This window comes from Vulpes vulpes, chromosome 11 (assembly GCF_048418805.1).
Source record: "Vulpes vulpes isolate BD-2025 chromosome 11, VulVul3, whole genome shotgun sequence".
Classification (NCBI taxonomy): domain Eukaryota; kingdom Metazoa; phylum Chordata; class Mammalia; order Carnivora; family Canidae; genus Vulpes; species Vulpes vulpes.
Genome location: NC_132790.1, coordinates 86636418 through 86658332, shown reverse-complemented (window position 1 = coordinate 86658332; position 21915 = coordinate 86636418). Strand labels below are relative to the sequence as shown.

Genomic DNA, 21915 nt, shown 5'->3' with positions numbered 1-21915 from the left:
ACTAAGGCTCTCAGACAAAAATCAGTCAGATTTTGTAGCACCTTACCTGGAATAAGAGAATGATCATGGTAATTCAGACCAGTGGGCAAGCTGGGGTGAGTGTAGGGGAGAGATTTTTCATTCTGTCGGCTATTCCACATCGTGAAAGAAGTGTCGCCGTCAGAGGTAACTGCTTTGCAAATTCACTTATAGGTGCTCTGAGAGAATGCTGAAAATAGACACTTGAGAAATCTGGCTGCGATCAAGGGCCAGATGTTGCCCTAGACGTGTGAAGGATTGTGTGCTGCAGGCACTCGGCCTAATTCAACTCACGTCACCTCAGGAGGGTGGGTATGTACCTCAGCCCAGAACTTGGGCAAGGAGCTGGGGCTACCCTTCCCTCAAGGAGCCTTAAGAGTCCTGGGCCCAGAAGAAAAGCGGCCAGCACCGCCAGGCCATCTGCGTGCCCTGGTTGCAGAGCACTACATAGGGCATTTGTTGCAGGGAGGCCCTCTAACCCCAGCGTGTTTGAAGGAATGGGTGTGTAAGTGCCACACATGGGCATTTGGTGTGCAGTGAAGGGAGATGCCACCAAGAGAGATGTCCTTGGAGACTGCAGAGCTGTCAAGTCTGACCAGATGTGCCAAGAAACTCCAGTGTCCAGATCCTGAAATATAAGACTTACCCTGGGGGACGGTATGGAGGAAGAGCCCAGAGAGCTCAGCATGCACCCCCTATAAAATATCTTCACTTCCTCTATCAGTTTGAGGTCCCTCCGAAGCAGGCCCTGCATGAGTCAAGGATTTGGGTGCAAGTGGTGCATCTGGGAAGATGATATAAGGAAAGAACAGTAAATGTAGAAGCCAGTAGCCATTGGGGGTGCATGGAGCCCACGCCTCAATAGGACCTCGAGGAACTGTGTGCAAGGCTGCAGATGTTCTCTTACCAGAGAGACAAGGGTTTTGGGGTACTGATCCACCAAGACCTGTCAGTCACTGGCTGAGGACCATTCCTGGGGGCGTTAATTCCCTGGGGTTCTGACTTGGCACCCATACAGCCAAAGAAAGGTCTCATGGCCAGAGAGAGCCACAGGCAAAGCGCCACTGGTGCTGGAAGTAGGGCCTGAATGCATGAAAACAGCAGGAGCAGAGGGAATGTGGACAGCGCCCTACTGTCATCTGTTACAATCACAGTCCATGGCCACGTAAATCCCCTCCCCACACACACCCCCATGGCTATTGTCAGGTATCCATCCAACCTGCATCTCATTGAGTCTGATGACAACGCATGCTGAAGAGGGGGTCATGACCCGCCATAAGCTCCAGCCTACACTGCACATCCCCTCTGGGGAGGAAGCCCCTAATTCCAAGCCACTGGTAACAGGCTCCACCTAACTCCATAGCTATTCTATTACTCTAGCCCTGCTGAATGGGTAGATGGGGAAAGAGTTTGCTCTTCTTCATCCTAACTGGCTCTTGGTAGAACTGGGGGCCATCAAAGATTTGATTTTGCGACCACCCTCTGGTGTAGGGAGGTCTGCTCCTGAGCCCCCTGGCAAAAACAAAACAAAACAAAACCGTACTCCACAAAACCACTGCACCCTAGGACAGCCTAAGTATAACCACTGACCTTAATTGCTGCCAAAACCATCATACCTGGAACTCGATATAATCCATTTAGGGCATTTTTTTTTTTAACTTGGAGAGTGAGAGGATGCTCAAATGGGAAACAAATAAATAGAGAAGGTCTGAATTTATCTTGAAATACCAGAAAAATAACAGAACACCATGCCCTAGACACTTGTTTCACTCCCCAAGTTTCCTGTTAGAAATACTTTTGTCTGGCTGGCAGAGGTATTTCATACAACCTCAGGCTTTTACTGCCATGATTTTACCTTTCCCAAGTTCAACCATTTCAGGCAAATCGCTATGTAAATTCCTCATGAAGTTAGAAAAGATTCCACTTTCAAAAAAATCCCCAAGGAACCAATGTGGGGGGGAGGGGGGGCCGGATGGGCGGGGGAGGGGCTACCAAAGCCATCTCAGGGAAGGAAGCATTTTAGTAATAAGTTGGAAGAGTGGGTGTAAGAATTCTCCCTCCCACCCAGGCTCTTCTCTTTATTCCATACAAGCTGGGTCTGTGCGGGAGCTTGCAGGGAAGCTGCTTTTAAATTCACAGCTTATAGTCCATTATAATTGAAAATATGGTGACGCATAAGAGATGATGTTGATTTTAGAATCAGAATGTCAACCAGGTCTTCTCATTTCAGAAATACATACATCCCTTAGTGCCCTGAAGTTACTGTTGGGCTGAAATTTTTATAAACTCCACTCCAAGTCAAATATTACAGAACTACCAAATGTCACTGAACTACTTATTGAGGGGATATACCATTTCCTATTAAATCAAAATATTAAAATGCATTTTCATCTCAAAGTTACTGAAGCTCTCCTTGGCAATTCAGCCTCTCTCCTAGTAACACCTCAAGCTTATGTGAAGGAAGGAAGAAAAACAAGACACCTAGGGATTAAAAACAAAACACAATAAAAACCCTCATCCTCTACATTATGAAGGAGAACACTAAGGAAGAATCTTCCATCCAAGAGACCAGTGTTTTAACTGTGAAATATTAGTATTGACCATAATAAATACTCTGTCCTGTGTGTTGGGAGTTTAATCCATTGGGTTATAAACATAAAATAATGTTATTTCTGCCCCCCTACCATGCTATATCAACCTCCTCTTTCCCACTGGGTAGAAACTGCCTCAAAGATACTCTGGCCCAATTTCACAGCTTTTCATTCCCTTTCAATTACTGAGGCTCAATCCAGGTCATTTTTAACATCAATTTCCTATCTTCTCCAAATATCTACTCTCTCTGCCCCCTCCAAAGGCAAGGCATCCCCAAATCTCTGTTGAGGGGCGAAGTGTGGTCTGCCCCCCTTCCCTCCAGCCTGCTCTTGTGCTCACAAAGTGGAGAAGCAGAAGAGGGGGAAGACCAGGGGATATCTCTATACTTAACAAGGCCAAGTAGCAGTTCTCCCTTCCACTGGTCTAAATAATGTTCCAGTACATGGTTAATGGGCTTCACAAGAACTTCCAATGCCTCACTGGGAAGCCTTAATCTTGAGAAGACCTTCTTGTGAAATGTGACAACTTCGTTCAGTCGTCCAGGCAGCATTTTCCCGTTTTTCCCCAAAAGGCACCCAGAAAGACTATAGCTCCAGAAATTATCTACCCTGTAAAGCAATTTCAGCCTGCAAGCACATATGGGATCCATCTTTGGTGTCTCCTATAACTGGGAATGTGTAAGTGAGTGAGTGTGTTGCAGGTGTCCAGGCATCTCTTGGGCTGAATGCCCCAACACATCATCTAGAACTCTACAGTCTCTTCCTTATGCCAGTGGTACCGGACTGGTTCAGCTAAATATTCTTTGTGTAGCTTTAATAAACCCCAAGTTTTCCAGGAATACAGCTATCCTATAAATTGAGGCCAGAGTGTACTTTGTCTTGCTCAGGACTTCACCAGAAATATCTCACCATTTCTAAACATTACGTCACCCCAATACTGCCCATGACATTTGAATTGCCAAATACAACGCACCTAGATCCATGTGCATTTATTGCGTGGGATTCACAGCAAGCATCTAACTCACTACTTCCTCCCACAGAGTTGGGCCCAGGGCATTACATAGTATTTTATTATATGTTTTCCTTTGAGCTCCTTTATATTTCAGTTAAGGCATTATACTGATTTGTTAAATTATGTATACTAGCAGGCAATAACATCACCAAGTTTCATTTCAGGAGAATAACAGTAACAGGAGCAGTACAAAATATTTTTTGTAGAAAGGAGCCATTGGTTCTGACAGGGATGACAACCAGTGGTCTAGATTCATAATCCTTTCAGTTTATCTCCCTGTTATGGATCCTCAGACTTTAGTAAAACCCTGATGGGTCCAAGCTCTAGCCTTGATGTGGGAATAGAAGGAAATGCTCCCACTTGAGCCAGGGCTACAGGAAGATGGTATCCCTCTCCGGTCTGGATCCCTAACCCAGCCCATGTGGGGAGTGGCAGCACGATCCACAGAAAAACCTCTGCTCCTAGAAGGGAGACGTCAGGATCAGAATCAGAGCAGTTAGCCACCTGCCCTGCCCCTGCTCCACAGCTCATATCCCTGCCCCAACCCCGAGAGCTTTTCTTCCCAATGCCAGCCTCAGAAGTTTTAGGTTTTGGTCTGGATAGGGAAGGTGGGGTTTCCCTGTGCACAGTGCCAAATCTTTAATGCTCAGTACAAACCAGTATATCCTTAGATCCAGAAGTAAATGTTTTTACTTTGGGGAGATTCCCACTTGCTCATTTTTTGTGGACTACATGCACAGCCTAGAAATTTCAGCACATCCAGAAGTCTATACCTCTTCCTGATTGCCTGCTTCCCTAGCTGTGGGGGGAGAATTTCATGGGCCTCATCCCATGTGGCCATCCCATTTTAACTGATGACAGCTTTTCCTACTTAAAACCTCATTCTTGCCTCTACATATCCATGCATCTGATTCCATATCAAAGTGCTCTTAATGATCTATTTGGAAATGAAAGCATGCTTTATATACATAGGACTTCTACAATCTAGGGTCTAAGAGAATGCTGACGGGAATACACAAGATCCACAGGGCAACACAGAAGAGTGTGGTGGGGAGAGTATTAGACCCACAGCAGCCAATGGTCACAACTAAATTCTCATCAGTGCAGTCACAGAAGATGTTCTCCCAACTGTGCAGTGTTCAATGCTACAGATTAAAGACGGAGCTTACAACAAAGCTATTTCACTGATGGGAAAGTTAATTTACATTACTTTTCCCAGAAGATACACTCTGACAATGGCCTCCAGCATCATCAGCACCTAATCTGTCTCATACCCAGCAAGTCACCCACCTCCAGCCTGGCTCCACTTCTCCATTCTGGAATGTGCCAGCAATGCCAGGGAGAGCCAGTGCCCTGCCTGTGATGCTGACCTTTCCTGACCAAATCATCCTACCGCATCAGCCCTACTCTGGTATGTCTGCACTAGGAAGATGGGCACTGGAGACCCAGAGGGATGAAGGAGAATGCTGAATCAAGGAAAGCTCCAACCCAACCCTGCAACCCCCACAGGGCAAAGAGCTGGGTTCCTGGGAGCTCCAGCTGTCACTTATCCACCCATCCTACTCCCTAAACTTCTGGGGACACAGGAATGAGATACTGGGGACACAGATACTGACCTTGCATGGTTGAGTGAGGGGCAAGCAAGCAGGTGACAATACAATCTGATAAGTGCCACTGGGGGAGGGGGGGTTCTGTATGACAGCTGTGTAATAGGGGAGGAAGAAAGGGGCCATTGGTTCTGACAGGATAGATCACCCCCTCCTTTGGCCAGGGGGTACACAGGGATGGATTCCCAGGAGAGGTGCCCACAGTGAGGGCTGCTGCCTGGCAGGGCAAAATTACAACAGCAGGTGAGGCATGGTGTGCAGCAGCACAGAGGCAAAAGAGGGCCCCATGAGGCAGGGAACTGGGGTTCATAACCACAGAAGCTGTCCACAGTAAGCATCAGGTTGTCTCATGCCAGGACCCAAGGCTGAGAAGACACTCACAACCCACTAGCACTGGCAGCCAGCATGGGCAGGAGCCCAGTTTCCTAAGAATCTGGAAAATTTGTTTTTGAATGTGTCCAGCCACTGTCAGCTTTTAAATGACAGAAGGTATGTCTTATAGACTCATCCACACAATTTGGGCACAGGAATTGGTATCAGTCTGACATGGTTTGAGCACGACGACAGAGATCCATCTGCTTCACACATTCTCCACACCCTCCAAATGTCCTGCTATGCTGCCCTTAATGCCACCAATGTGTGACTGTTTAACCCTATAGGTGGAGCAGTGCTCTCTCTTTCTAAAAGTAAACATCACCAAACAAGACCATGTATCATGTCTCATTACCTTAGTTTACTGGAAAGTTACATGTGCTTCCTCTCTGATAGATGATATAAGTAGAGCTTTAGGCACCAGTGTCATATTGACTTGGGGCAGGAATCATGGTGGCCCCAAATCTCCTATATAGGAGCCCATTTGGTTGGAAGTGTTCCAGGTGACTTGTTTTGGAACTGTGGCTACATAGTGAGTCCTCAGTCTTTAATAAGAGTGAGTAGTTCTGATCAATAGAAGTGGCAAAGTTTTCTAAAAATACTTTTCTCACATCTTCCCACTGGACTGAGAAAACAAATCGTAATATGAGGTTGAGGATGATTTTCATCATTATTCATAATATTTTTTTGTGCTCATGATATTTATCAGCTGCAATGATATATTTACATTATATATCATGTAACATATAACTATTACTGTTTCACACTTTCACATTTAGAAAATAATTCTTTTTAATTTTTTTTTATTATTAAAGTTCAATTTGCCAACATTTAGCATAACACCCAGTGCTATTCATAGTATTTTGAACAGTGGCTACAGAGAGTAGCCAACCCTACCTCCAAAAGCAGATCTTTGTGCCCCTAAGGTCTTGATAAAAGAGACCCCAGCATGGTGGGGGTGAGCAGGAAGGGTTATTGCAGGGCAGAGAAAAGTAAAATGATATAGGTGCTTAAAGGCCGACTCAAATATTTTGTCAACCTTTCCCTTTTCGCCCATGGGCTCTGTAACAAAGGAGTGGTGGGACATGTCTGGAAGCAAAACCCCAGGAAAAGCTACAGTTTCAAGAAAGATCCTTGGCTGGTCATGACTTGAATTCCTCTAGGTAGGAGGGCTGGGATTACCTACTGGAAAATTAGGGTGGAGAAGAGGCAGGGGGTTGTTCAAAAAGGAAAAAGATGTAAGTGCAATTTTTAAAAATGCTATATTCATGATATCTAATTAAAAGAAAAACAAATCACTGAAGAGTCTTAAATTTTAAAATAAATAAGCAAGATATAACCATCTTGATATTTCTGATGATGGTGCAATAAAGCAGAAATGATTTACTTTTCTTTAGGAAAAAAAAATAGCCAACATAAAAGCCAAGAAGGTAAAATCTAGATCTTGAATGTTAAATCCTTTTTACTCTTATTATGAATAATTTCAGCCTCCTCTCCTATTCCAAGGATCATTCACCCGCCCACAAACAAAAACAAGCAAACAAAATAAAAACAACACCAAAAAAAAAAAAATGAAAAGAAAGGAGGGAAAGAAAGAAGGAAGTGAAGGAGGGGAAGGAAGGGAAGGGAGGGGAGGAAAGGGGAGGAAAAGAGAGAAGGAAGGAGGGAAAGGAGGGAAGAAGGGAAAGAAGGAGGGAAAAAAGGAAGGAGGGTGGGAAAGAGGCAATGAGGAAAGAAGAAAGGAGGGGAAAAATGGAAGAAGGGAGAGAAGAAGGAGGGAAGAAGGGAAGGAAGGTGGGAAAGAAAGGGAGGGAGGGAAAGAAGGAAGGAAGGAGGGGGTAAGGGAAAGAAGGGAGGGAGAGAGGGAGGAAAAGAGGGAAGGAAGGAGGGAGGGAAAGAAGGAAGGAAGTGAAGGAAGGGAAGGGGAGGGGAGGGGAGGAAAGAAGGGGAGGAAAAGAGGGAAGGAAGGAGGGAAAGAGGGAGAGAAGGAGGAAGGGAGGGAGGGAGGGAGGGAGGGAGGAAGGAAGGAAGGAAGGAAGGAAAGAAAGAAAGAAAGAAAGAAAGAAAGAAAGAAAGAAAGAAAGAAAGAAAGAAAGAAAGAAAGAAAAAGAAAAGGAAAGAAAAGAAAGAAAAAAGAAAAGAAAAGAAAAGAAAAGAAAAGAAAAGAAAAGAAAAGAAAAGAAAAGAAAAGAAAAGAAAAAAAAGAAAAGAAAAGAGGGTGGGTGGGTATTAAAATCCCATGAACTTCAAACTACTTCCTTTCATTCCCCAGAGTTTCTGTGAATGTCCGAGTGATGGCTCGTATTTTAGCTCTTGGCTCGAAGTCCTGATTGTTAATCCCAGACTGGGTCTGGAGGGAAGAAGCTGGGACAGTTCACAGCAAAGAGATGTGTGCCAAGAAGTGGGGGCTGAGCACAAGGAGCTGAAATTCTAGGGCTGGGTGGGCTTAAAGTGCCCTTGCATGTGGGCCTAGAGGATCAGAGTAAGTGACTTCCAACTCCAGAGCCCGAGAGGAGAATCTCCCACTCTCCAAACTTGTTCTACACTCTATTTCCTGTCTAACCATTAGTGATTCTCATTCCTTTGGGTTAACATTGCCCATGGTAGGTTTGGAACCACTAGCTACAGGGCAGACTGTTATCTGATATGAATTGCATCTCAGAACGGTCTGGTTTGGGGAATATAGTGAGAATCTGCCCCTAAGAGAGCACTTGTGGATTTGAGAACTTGAAAGAGCAGAAAGAGTTGGAAAAAGAAAATTCAGAACCTCAAACAACCAAACACTCAATCACACTAAGCAAATTCTTAGAGTCTCCACCCCTTATTCTCTGAAAGCTTTCACAATGCAAGCCCCCATCCTCTTCCTCTCCCCTGTGTGCCTATCTTCAGGAGGCCTGGGGCAATGACAAGAAGTCCTGCACACAGGCACGGCCCCCGCAACACATGGGACATTCCTGGTGACGAGCTACAGCAGAAGACCCAGATCCTCACTCAGGAAATTTTCCTGGAGAAACAGGCTTTTAGGTAGACAGAGAATGAATCCTTCCTCTCTCAGGGTCTCCAACTCCATCCCAGCAGGTGAAGAGACAGCAGTTCCTGCCACCCATCTACCAGATGGACCTGAAGAGACACCCCAGAGGAAAGGTTAAATCCCATTTCCATTTCCCTGTCACTCCTGTTTCTTCTCCCATTCACATCCCATGTCTTGTTCACTGGCCCATCCTCAGTGTCTAGATAATCAAGAGGAGGGGGTTAAAGACGGGATAGAAGCCTGCCAAGACCCTCTAGATGCCTGGGTGGTTACTAGGGTCTCATCACCCACACCCACTTGGAGATGCCCTGTCCACAGCCAAACCCAGGGCTGCTGGGGTACCTATTACACAATAAGGCCGAAGTTTCCTTAGAGCATTTGGCCTGAGCATCAGACAGAAGCGTCTCTGGCTTCAGGTAAAGAATGACATGCTAAGCGTTTCCTGGCAGCCCAGAGAGCGAGCCTGAATACCTACCCATGTTCTCAAGCTACATAAGTCCAGGATAAACTGTACTGCCGCAAAGGAAATCATAAATAATGCATCCTAAGACCAGGACTTCAATATCTTTGAAGGGTTTCATTTCTCCTCCCTTCCAACTTTGATATATGTACTTACTTAACAAGGGTCTGGGGAGGGTTAATTGAATTAATATATGTAAAGTGCTTTGAGTTTGAAGAGAATACGCAATATAAATGGAAGTGTCACTAAAAAGGTTAATCTAATTTACATCTAACACTTTCAGTTCACGGTGTTAATGAACTATATCCTTTTAGAGAGTGATTAATTTATAGAAATGTGATTATTTTTCCTAATGCTATATATGGGTCAGCTTCTCCTATTACTATATCTAACTTTGTAGGAGAATTCAGCATTTTATAAATTAAAACAATAAATCAAACACCCCTGTAATGGCTATATTTCATTAATTACAAGGAGACATGCATTAGATTAACATTTATCTGTTTTAATTAATTTGCTGCAATGCAGCTATCCATGCAAATTGGAAAACGACACATCAACTTGACATAATATTAACAGTTTTGACTGGTTCTTCCCGGAAAATTTATGGACCTGCAGCTGTTGCATTCTTGGGTAACCATGGTGACCACCAGCTGTGTGACACATGCAGGCTGTACATCAAAGAGCTGGGAAGGAACTTAACACTAAATTCAAACTTCTCCTGAAAATATACTTAACTAAATAGGTAAGGCAGTGTAAAAGAAAATGATGCGGGGTTTTGTTTGGGGGAGTTGAGTCTCAAAGTCTCAAAACAAATTTCTTAAATCTGATCACCTTCCTTTCGTAGACACTTTATCCCTTCAAAGGGCATTCAGAGCCACTTCCATGTGGATACTCAGAACTTTTGTGGGTAGAGGAGGGAGGGGGCACAAAGCCGACCCCAGAGGAGTGAATGATTTGCCCCCTAGCTTCACACTGATCAGTGGGTCCAGGTCCCAAGACGTCATTCTCCACAGTGACTTTGTCAGACTTGTTTGAAGACTGCAGATTTAACTATATACTACAACAGACATCATGGACATGCGAAGTGGTGTAAGTCACAAAAATGATACTTTTCTTTTTAAGTCAGTCAAATTTCAGCCAATCAAGCATTTTTTTTTTAAGGATTTTATTTATTTATTCATGAGAGACACACAGAGAGAGGCAGAGACACAGGCAGAGGGAGAAGCAGGCTCCATGCGGGGAGCCCGATGCGGGACTTGATCCCGGGACTCCAGGACCATGCCCCAGGCAGAAGGCAGCACTAAACCGCTGAGCCACCCAGGGATCCCCAAGCAAGCATTTTTAGAGCAATGAGAGTAGCGCTTATAGCCTTTCTCAGTGAGAATTCCAATGGCATCTGCCGGACTTGACGCCCTCACACATTTTGGTGTGGTTAATGTTCTCCTAACTCATCTGTAGAGCTCAGTGTTTTCAACTTTTAAAGTGAATGCCATTAATTGGTTTGGAAAGTCAGATAACTAAAAGGGGGAGGCCTGATGAGCAGTTCCTACCAGTGCCCAAGGGCAGGAAGGGGCACTCACCAGGAGAAATGTGCAAGAGCAGAGCCCTGAGGGACTCACAGCCATCATGGGTGGCACCACCCAGCACACATTCACTACCCCCACACTCAGCGTTCACTACGAACCTTGGGCAGTGCCGGACACTGGTCACACAGAGGTGACCGGGATTCTTTCCCCGGGAGGGCCTCACAGTCTACCTGGGGAGGCAGGAAGGCAATAGGCTTTTTTTTTTTTTTTTTTTTTAAGATTTTATTTATGCGACACAGAGAGAGAGGCAGAGACACAGGCAGAGGGAGAAGCAGGCTCCACGGGGAGCCCCATACAGATCCCAGGACCCAGGACCACGACCTGAGCCAAAGGCAGACGCTCAACCGCTGAGCCACCCAGGTGTCCTGGCAATAGGCACTTTGATGGGGAACTAGAAGTGGTAAAACATGGAACAGGTCACCACCTGGAAGCAGCTTTGTAACCTACGTTAAAGAAACAAAGCATTCTTTGGGGAATTGTTAGTAGCCAATGGGAGTACTTCTCCGATTTGGCTGGGCATCAGAAATACCTGAGAGCTTTGAGGCAACCTGGTGGCTCAGGTAAGCTTCTGCCTTTGGCTCAGGTCATGATCCCAGAGTCCTGAGATAGAGGCCTGCATCAGGCTCCCGGCTCCATGAAGGTCGGCCTCTCCCTCTACCTCTCCCTTGGCTCAAGAGCTCGCTTGCTCTCTCTTTCTCAAATAAAGAAATAATTTTAAAAAGAAAAAAAAAAGAAAAGAAATACCTGAGAGCTTTAAAGGAAATCTCAGGTCCTAGCCTAGAGTAACTGCACCAGAATCTCCGTGGGTGGTTCGAGGCATCACTGCTATTTTACAAGTCGTTCTACTATGCACCCAGGGTTGAGAATCACTGACACAGTGGAGAAGACTCTGAAACTAGACTTCATGGATTCAAATCCAAGCTCTACTCTTCTACTAGTTGGGTGAACTGGGTAAGTAGCTTAACCTTCCTGGCCTTGGTTTTCTTACCTTTAATAAGAGTATACTTATTATCCCCATTGAGTTGAGTAGCTAGAAGGCTAAATGAGTATTAATACCTATAAAGCACTCAGAGCAGTGCCTAGAAATAGTCAGCTCTTGGTAGATGGCTGTATTTGCTTTCTGGAAATTGCTGGAAAATTCTTTTTTTTTTTTTTTTTTTTTTTTTGGAAAATTCTTTGAGAAGAGAGGAGGCCTGATGAGTAGTATGGGGAAAACCATCAACTTTTATGGCAGAGTTTGGAACTATCTTGAGAGGTACTATCATCAGAGGTGAGGCTCCCTGATCTCAGAAAGCAAGTGGGCCCTCACATACCCCTGCTTCAGAGGCGGCTTGGGTTATAAGAGTGCAGGCACAAGTTCTCTGCAGATGCTTCCTGTCCTAGCCTTTGCCCTATGAATATGTGAGCTGCTAGAAGGGGTTAAGGTAGGGCTGGGAGAGGCAGAAATGTGGGAGAGAGCCTGGTTTCCTCTAGAACAGGAACTGGTGTCCTCCTCCCTCTCATAACCCCCACAGCACCCCTTCCAATCCCAGGGCAGTGGCTACAGCATGTGGCAGAAGGATTAGATTTCCAGTACTAGGGTCTCCATGGCAGCAAAGATCCTGCTGTCTCTGGAAGTAGAGAGTCAGGGACATCGAGGGGCCATGCTGTTCAGATAGTGGGCATCACAAGTGGTAGCCTGTGACAGAGAGAAACTTGAAGCCATTCCGAGAGTGCAAAGCTATTCTCAAAACCCTGGGACCCTACCAGCCCCTAGTATGAATGGTGCAGGATGGATTCATGAGGACTAGGATGGAATTTCCTGTAGGCCTGGTGAGACTGGAGTTAGTGCTACCCTTCCTGATAGCAGTGTGAGGGAGGGGTGAGGAAGAGGTCAAAATTAAAATTTAGCACTTTCATTGCAACACCTGCTGAATAAGGTAGTAGCAATGGGCACGGAGAGACATGGGAAGGTTCTAGATATTCATGGATAGAATCAACTGGACATGATGAAGGATGGGGTGTGATGGAGGAGAGAGAAGCATGCTGGAGGAGTCCTGGGGCTCTGACTTGGGTGAGTGCACATCCAAATGAAGGCCAGAGTTACAGCAGATTCCTGGAGGGAGATAAGAGGTGGGGCATACATGGGACTGATGGTCCCCCAGAGCATCCTAGAGGAGGCAGACATCAATGAGCCTCTGAGCAGGGCTCAAGATGAGCTAGAAAAATTGGTCAGGGCCAGAGATGACCCTGGGAGAGCTGATGCAAGCAGAGGGCATTGAGTTGGGGACAAGCAAGGTCCTGAGAATGTGTAAGGATAAGAGCCGGTTCCAAGGATTAGAAAACCACTAAGGGATAGCAGAAGTGGGCTTTGGGTGACATTGTCCAAGACATCACTTGGCTCTCTGGGGCAGGATTTACAATCACCTACAAGCAGTAAGACCTCTTGGTCTGATTTCTGGCTCTGTTGCTTGCAGGCCCTGTGGGGGTTCCTTTACCAACCCATAAACTGGGTATTTGTGAAAAAACAATTGACATATATAATCATGCCATGACATGAGAAGAAAAGGCAGCCTTATGAGTAGTCAGGCACCTGCTACTCCATCTACACCATCTCCTCCCACTCTTGCCATGTTCACTTTTCAGCATCCCCACCTCATTCTCCCCAGAACTCAGTCTAATATATTTGAAAGCGTTCATGGTATCCTTTATTCATCCTGCCTAATGAAGGAGTCAGAAGAAGGCCATGCTTAACCTAAATGAAAGACCAGCTACAGAGCTCTTTCTGGTGCAGGAGACCCCTACAAGCACATCTCAGGCCACGCAATGCAGACAGCTGCCTTCTCTGTGTGGGGCCAAGCACGACTGTGATGGGAGGTGAGAAAAGCTTCAAGCTGCCTGGACCAGAAGCCATGATTCGCTTCCTCATGGCGAAGCGAATCAGAGAATGTCTTGAAAAGAAATGGACTCTTTTAGCAATTTTGTGGTGAAGCCCAAATGTTCTCAGACAGTGAGGAGATGCCTTTTCAAGGTAGGAAGAGCCTCTCTGACTCCACTCAGACCCTTCCCCAAGCAGACATCACATCACTCTGGTCAGTAAGCCCGGGTGATGTGGGAAATCCATGTCTATCACACTGTTCTGGGTTCAAATGTCAGTTCTACAATCTCTAAGCTGTGAGACCATGAGCAAGTTACTTCACTTCTCTGGGCCTCAGTTTTCTCAGTAAAGATGGGATAGTCAAAAAAAAAAAAAAAAGATGGGATAGTCATTCTACCTGCATCACAGGGTTGGGGTTAAGACCAAACTAATGGACACCTGTGAAATGCTGAAAAAAGTGCCTGGCACACAGTGTGCATTCAATAAAAATTTGTTCTTTTATTAGCTCTGTAATCTGTATGCAGAAATGTATTCTCTCAAAAAAAAAAAAAAAGGAAAGAAAGAAAAGAAAAAAATGGGGTGCCTGGGTAGGTCAGTCAGTTAAGCGTCTGACTCTTGATTTCCACTCAGGTCATGATCTCTAGGTCATGAGATCAAGTCCTGTTTCAGGCTCTGCGCTGGGCACGGAGCCTACTTGGGATTCTCTCTCTCTCTCTCTCTCTCTCTCTCTCTCTCTCCCTCCCCTGCCTTTAAAAGAAAAAAAAAAAAATGGAAAACAAAGAAACACATTTGGCCATGGCTGAGCTCCCTCTTGACTCCTACCTGTGTGCCAATCATGTGCATTCCTACCAGCCTGCATTCACCGTCCTGCCCCCCCTCCTATCTGCTTACCCAGCTCCTACTCACCCATCAGGCCCCCTTTCATTTTCTCGGTAAATCTTTCCTGACTTCTCCCATCCTTGCCAATTTCTTCTTTTTCTCCAAGATTTTTCTGAGGTCTCTAGTGCACAATCTACCCTTTCCCCATCAGCTATGAAGTTTTCCAATAGTTCGTGTCATGTGTGATGTCTGCCCTACACAGAGTGTGAGCTCTTTGATATCTGGAACTTGCTTTATCTTTTTGTTCCCCTCACGGAGAATAACAGAAGACTGAGAAGTAGCTCCTGGCTGATAAGGCTAAAGAACAGGGCCCAGCGCATGTCTGCATTGGCCTCTCACCCAAGGCACCCTTCTCTGTCACCCCCCAGCCCCGCCTTCTGCGGATGCTCCCTCAAAGCCCATTGCATGACCGTTGTGGATGAATGTCTGCGTTCCCTCAAGATTCATATGTTGAAACCCTATCCCCAAAGTAATGGCATTAGGAGGTGGGGTCTTTGGGAGGTGATTGCAGTAAGAGGGGGCCATGGGGGTGGAGCCCCTCCATCAACGGGATTAGTGCTCTTATAAAAGTCAGGAGAAAGCCTGCTTCTTCTCTCTGCCCTCTACCCTTTGTGTGGGTACTACGAGAAGCCAGCAGTCTGCAACCTGGAAGAGACTCTCACCAGAACCCGACCCTCCTGGCATCCCGATCTCAGACTTCCAGCCCCCAGACTGTTTGAAATCAATTGCTGTTGCTTACAAGCTACAAAGTCCCCTGGATTTTTGTCACAGCAGCCCCACCTGGTTAAGATGGTGTCCCTCCATCCTACACAGTCCATGTCTTGAGCTTAGTGGTGGGCCAGACAAGCAATAACAAAAATAATCTGTTTCCAGCTGCCATTTGGTTATCGTACCTTGGGTTACCTTCTTCTATATAAACAGGCATCATCAGAGGTTGTCTTAAGTAAAACAAGAATGTGTCTCTGCTTCCTGGAATAGCAGGGCTCGGAAGAAAGTGCTAACTGGGTGGGGAACTCTCCTAACAGCCCCCAATCAACCACAGACCTTTCCTCCAGAGACCAGAACCCACACACCTCCAGATCTGGCTCACCGAGACACGTTTATTTACTTATACAGCACACATTGCTGAGTCCTTCCTCTAGGCTCTCCCTACATTAAGTACCAGGGCTTTTGAGATGAGTGAGAAGGGGGCCCTGGCCTCGAAGGTGTCCACAGAGTAATGAAGTGGTAAATGTTTTCTTTTTTTTTTTTTTTAAGATTTTCTTTTCATGAGAGACACAGAGAGAGAGAGGTAGAGACCTAGGCAAAGGGAAAAGTAGGCTCCCTGAGGTGAGGCTGATGTGAGACTCCATCCCAGGACCCCAGGATCACAACCTGAGCCGAAGGCAGACACTCAACCACTGAGCCACCCAGGAGTCCCGGTAAATGTTTTCACAATTCAAGCCAAACGTGTATGAATGTGCACTTACATTTATACACAGTATTTTCCACACATATGCACATACACACAGAGAGAAAACAGAGCTTGGGCTGAGAAAAGACATGAACAAAGCTACTGAACTGCCAAGAGGTCAGCAAGAGGAGGTTACACCAAATCTCAGACTCTAGAACCGTGTTTACGTGACCAATGATTACAGTCACTATGTATTTAGTGCCATTTGCATGCCATGAACTGGGCTAAATGATTTCTAAGCCCTCTCCAGACAACCACCTTGCAAGATAGATTTTTTGTATCCCCCTTTTATAGATAAGGAAACTGAGGCTCAGAAAGCTTAGCTAGTTTACTCAAGATTATCTAAGTAGGAAGCAGTAGGACCAGGACTAGAACCTGGGTTTCTCTAAGTTCAAATTTTACTCCATACAGGAGAGGAGAAAGCATCTCAAACATCTACGTCAGGAAACAACAGCACCTCAACTGCAAACAGGTGGAGCCACTAAGCCCATCACTACTGACTGCTCAGCTTCCACCTGCAGACCCCACAGCAGCACGGCCCTAGAGAGGCAGGATGAGATTCCAGCCCTCAAAGCTCACAAAGCGGTGCTGGGGACAGACGAGGAGCACAGGTGTGCCAGAGCGAGAGCCACAGTGTTCTGGGGGTGACCATTCTGGGAGGTCAGTCCGGAGAGGTTCCTAGGGGAGGCTATGTCTAAGCCTGACCATGTGATGAGTAACAGAAGGGATCAGGCTGAGGAAGGTGACCTTTCAGTCTGAAAACACAGTCCAGAGGATCCATGAGCACATCCTGGTCCGGCAACCAGAGGGTTACATTCGGGATGAATGGAAGTTGGTCTTTTCAAGGAATCCAAGAAGCGTTCATCTTTTTTGAAGAGCCAAGACAGAGAGGAGCAGAGGGAAGTGGTTATAATCACTGTCTGGGCACCAGATTATTTCAGAAATTGGGAATATGTTTGCACTGCAAGTTCAGCGGTTCTGTGAAAATCCCAAATAGTTGTACGGCATTAGCTGCTCAAATCCCTGCAGCCAGAAGCAAGGAATACAAAGGCCAAATGAGCCATGTACCACAGACCTTACGGGAGCCCAAAGCTGGGAAGGCACGTTTCCAGACAGTTGTCCGGAGGGCACATTCAACTCTTGCCAGGCAGCTTGACGCCACGCTCCCTATTTTCTTCTACACGTGATACAGAATTGTATGCAGGAAGAAAACTAGGTTTTGTTCAGTCTTCTTCACACGTCTTCCCGACTTCTCTCTTTCTCAAGGACGGGAGTAACAATGCCACGAACCTTAGAAACGGCAGTCAGGGGCAGTAGGAAGCACACCTTTACTATTTATTGCACATGTTCTTCAGAGATTATGTGAGATTTGAGAACGTAAAATGCAAGTGCATTGTCATAAGGAAAGTCAGTCCTGTAAATACCGACTAAAGTGTCATAATGAATGTCTCTGTTTTGATCAACTATTACACATTTGTCTTTAAAAAAAAAAAAAAAAAATGCAGCTAACAGCGCTCTTTGCAGCCCCCCAGTGGTTAGAAGGGGAAAGAAAGAAGAAGGGGGACTCAGCAACTCTCATTCCTCTAGGGCCAATCAACTTTTTACATTGGAAAGACAAATGGCTTGTTTTCACCGCGAAATGAGTATATTCTAAGTGAAGGAGATGACAAATGTTGGTTAAAATGCAATAATTGTACACATAAACAGTGAATCACTGGTAGCCTGGATTTTTTTTTTCCCTTTTTCATCTTCCTCTCTTAATCTCTGCAAAGCTTTCTATTCTGACCTGAGAACTCTGCAGTGCATAAGCACACCAGGTCCTCTACCCAAACAAGCTTTCCCCTTTTCCTCACTCGATGCAAGCTCTCCTGTTTGCAGACATCTGCTTATAAATATACCCTTTGTTCTGCTACAAAGTGATGAAAAAAATCTTTAAAAACATGTCATCTGCCTGTTTAATAAAGTATCTTTAAGAGAGAAGGAGGGCAAAAGGTTTGGAAACTCACTGTTTTTAATTCTTGTTTTTACCAAAACGGCAGTCTCTCAGTATGATCCCTCCTATCAGGGACTCCTCTACCACACTTTGAGACATTTTCCTAATGAGTTTTTCCTTGTCTTCTAAAAAAAAAAAAAGAAAGAAAGAAACTGCTTCTCAAGAATAGGGGTGGCGTGGCCGGATTGCTGAAAAGAAACAGGATGTCTGCTCGTGAATTAGTTTCAAAACCATGTCACCAAAAATGTAAGGTTAAAGGATCAGCAGGCACTCTCCTATTCGTCTCAAATGTATCATTCACAAGTTGTGGGAGAAGCATCCCCGAGGTCCGGGGGTAGCAAACTGTCCCCCTCTCGCTCTCCTCACCCTGCAGGTATACACCCCTCCCTGAGCCCCTGGTAAGCTGTAGTCCAAAGCTCGCTTGCAAAACCGGGCTGCCTCTAATCGGGAACCTGTTCATCTACAGGTGCAAACCCCCCCGTCCTTTGACGATGGTCAAACAAGATTTCAGCGACCCCGTTCCCGCCTCTCGGTTACCTGGCAGGTTTGGCCACAGCCCCCAAACCAAGCGCACAGCCTGCTCGTCAACAGGCGCCAAGAATCAACAAGTTACCACCCAGCTGGGCGCTCCTGCCTCCCCAGCGCCCCCCGCCACTCCGCTCCCCCTGCTCCTCCCTCGCCCCTCCCCGCCCCGTCCCGCCGGCACGTGACCGCCCCTTTCGGACCCGCCCTCCGGCCGCCCCTACCCCGGCGCCCCCGCCCCCCTTGCACCCAGGCAGCTGTCAAAGTCCGCCGCTCGCCAGCCTACCGTCTCCCTGCAGCGCCGGGCGTTCCCCCGGACCTGCCTTCGCTCTGGGAGGGAGCAGCGGGGAGATGGGACCGTGCACCGCACCGGGTGGGCGGGGGAGGGGCGCCAGGTGGGCGCCAGGTGGGCGCCTCGGCCCGCAGGTGCCCGAGCGCGGTGGGATTGGCCGCGGGGGGGCTCGCGTTCCCGGGGGAGCCTAGGCGAGCCAGAGGGGGTGCTTCCCCGGAGCCTGCAAGTTTCCACCCACCTCCGGGCTGGGGACGCGCTCTGCTCCGTCCTCGGATTCCCCCTCGGTCGGGGCAGGAGCCGACAACTGCCTCCCCCCGCCCCGCGCCCGCGCCCTGCTCAAGCGGTCCCCGGGCTGCAGCCCGCGTCGCCCCCACCCCTCGCCACAGACCGCCCCAAAGTTGTCCAGACCCCGCAGCCCTCCCCTTCTCCCCCGTCCCTCGGCCCCGCCCAGGGTTGGGCTGGCGTCTGCAGGTGCAGCCTCTCGGGCCCGGGCGCAGGGCGCTCACTTCGGGGATCCCGAGCGCACCGAGGCCGGGGCAGCTGCGGCAAGGGGGGGCGTGCACACGCGGCGTAGCCCGGGCGCCCGGCTCGCACCCGCACCCGCACCCGCACCCGCGCGCCCGCCCGGCCCCCTCCTCCGGCGGGAGGAAACTTCCCCAGCACCCACCTTTAGCCGCGAGGAGGCGGCGCCGCCGGCTGCCCCCGCCGCCGCCGCCGCCGCCGCTGCCGCTCCCCACGCCCAGCGCCAGCAGGAGCGGCACCCAGCACAGCCTCCCGGGCAGCATCCTCGCCGCCGCCGCCGCCGCCCGCTCTCCCCGCCGCCGCCGCCGCCGCCGCCTGCGCTCTCGCCCTCGCGCTGCCTGCGGGTGCGCTGGGGGCGCCGCCGCGCTCGGCCTCCGCCGCCCGCCGCCCGCCAGCAGCCGCGCTCACTGGCGCGGACCCGGAGCGGCTCCGGCGCTCACCCCGGGACGGCCCGTGACGTCACGGAGGGAGGGAGGCGGCTCGTGCATATTCATGAGCCGCGGACTCGGGCCCCGCTCCCCGCCTCCGCGCTCCCGGCGCCGCGGCCCCGACCCCAACTTTCCTCCCGCGTCCCCGCGCTCCCGGGCGCTCGAGCTGCGGGGGGACCCGGCTCCCGGGGGCCGCGGCTGCGGGGGGCTCGCCTGTCCCCCTCCGGCTCCCCGGAGAGTTCCCGCGGGGAGGGCGGGTCCCCGGAAAGCGGTCGCCGGGGCGCGCGCGTGTGTGCGGGGCTGGGGCCGCCCCCGCCACGCCCTTGGAGCCGGCGCCCGGGCGGAGGGGCGCGGGCTGCGGTCCCGCCCTCGGCCCCGCGTCTGCACGGCCCGGGCTGGGGGGGGGGGGGGGGGCGGGGCCCGCGGAGAGCCGCCGGGCAGGGGGGGGGCGCGGAGAGCCGCCGGGCAGGGGGGGGGCCGCGGAGAGCCGCCGGGTAGGGGGGGGGGCGCGGAGAGCCGCCGGGCAGGGGGGGGGCGCGGAGAGCCGCCGGGCAGGGAGGGGGGGGCGCGGAGAGCCGCCGGGCAGGGGGGGGGGGCGCGGAGAGCCGCCGGGCGGGGGGGGGGGCGCGGAGAGCCGCCGGGCAGGGGGGGGGGCCGCGGAGAGCCGCCGGGCAGGGGGGGGGCCGCGGAGAGCCGCCGGGCAGGGGGGGGGCCGCGGAGAGCCGCCGGGTAGGGGGGGGGGGCGCGGAGAGCCGCCGGGCAGGGGGAGGGCGCGGAGAGCCGCCGGGCGGGGGGGGGGGGGCGCGGAGAGCCGCCGGGCAGGGGGGGGGCGCGGAGAGCCGCCGGGCAGCGGGGCCTCCCGGGCCGCGAGGGCCAGCGCCCGCCTCCGCACCGTGTTGGAGCGGCAGGTGCGGGCTCCCGAGGCAGGGGGCGCAGACCCGCGCGGGCAGGCCGGGGCCTCGGGCCAAACTTCCCTGCAGTACGGTACCTTGAGGCAAGGAGTTAGCACCTTTCCGTGGTCACCCCACTATCTAAGGCCAGGCCGCCTGACGTCATGCCTCGTAGCGTTTGAGCCATTAACTGTCAGTCCCCTGAGAGCAGGGCCGGCCCCTCCCACCCCGAGGCCACGCAGGGCTGGTAAAAGCATCAGTTCACGTTAAGGGCTCAGAATAAACCCTTGACATGTCTGCAGATACGCAGGGCCCATGTCGCGCACAACCCGGGATTCGTAAGGAATAAAGAAATACAGAAACAAAAGTTAGTTATTCACGGATGCAACGCATTTACTGAGCACCTAGACAGGTGGTATTACCTGCCACTGGGCACTGGGCTAGACAGACACCAGAGGTCCAATGGCCAAAAAGAGTTGTCTGTCTGCTCTCAAAGCCTCTGTTTCCCCTCTGAGAAGCGAGAGAGGGCAGTACAAGGCAATTGCAGTGCTCTGTAAATGTTATGGTCCTGCACATTCTTCATGTTGCTAGATATGAGCCTATACAAATCAATTAACAAAATGTATATATTGCAACAGTGTCTAAACAGCATCCTATAATTAATAACTGTTGTTTAGGGTGCTCCACAAAGCCATAAAATCCATTAACAGCCCTCCTGCTGCTCAGGCTTCCAGCACCGCCCTGGCAGCTCACCCAGCAGTTCTGAAGGCCAATTCTTCTGCATCTCCCTGCTTGGGCTGGCAGGGGAGAGAGGGGCGGCACCCCACCCCCACCCCAGCAGTGAAGCATAGCGGCTGCAGACAGGCTCAGACCAAGCAGGGCACGTCACTGCCGGTCTCTTTAACCTGCACAACCACCACTCCGCGCTATTATTATTTTCATTTCACACATAAGGAAATAGAGGCTCCGGTAAGTTAGGTAACATCCTTGCTTGCCTAAGATCAAAGAGCTAATAAATGCACTAGGCCAACACCAGAATCTTGCATTTTGCCGATTTGGTATCCAGATCTAGAAAAGATGGCAAGGAGAAGAGCAAGCTGACCCAGGCAAAATCGAGGAGACCAGCAAATACAGAAGGATAAATCTGTCTCATTTCCTTCCATTTACACTCCATCCAATTGCATATCTGCCTCGCCTTCATTTTCCCTAACCATTAGACTTCCTTTAATGACTGATCTGCGCTGTCCCTTGATATCATTCTACAGGGTTTCATTAGGACCCGTTGGTTATGGTTAGTCTCAAAAATTTTACATGAGATTTCAAATGCAGACTAAATAATGAGAAAGAAGAGAAAATACAGCTGATTGGAAAACATCCCCCACCCAACGTAGCTGATCAC

General features: G+C 49.4%; 1 protein-coding gene across 1 annotated transcript in view; it reads right to left on the bottom strand.

Annotated features, from left to right (window-relative positions):
- Positions 1 to 19548, bottom strand: part of CLSTN2 (calsyntenin 2) — a 601316-nt gene extending 581768 nt beyond the window's left edge. The window contains exon 1 of the mRNA XM_072726986.1: positions 19344 to 19548. Coding sequence (XP_072583087.1) covers positions 19344 to 19461 — 118 coding nt within the window. The 5' untranslated portion in view covers positions 19462 to 19548. The remainder of the gene's footprint in view (positions 1 to 19343) is intronic.
- Between the last annotated feature and the right edge of the window lie 2367 nt (positions 19549 to 21915).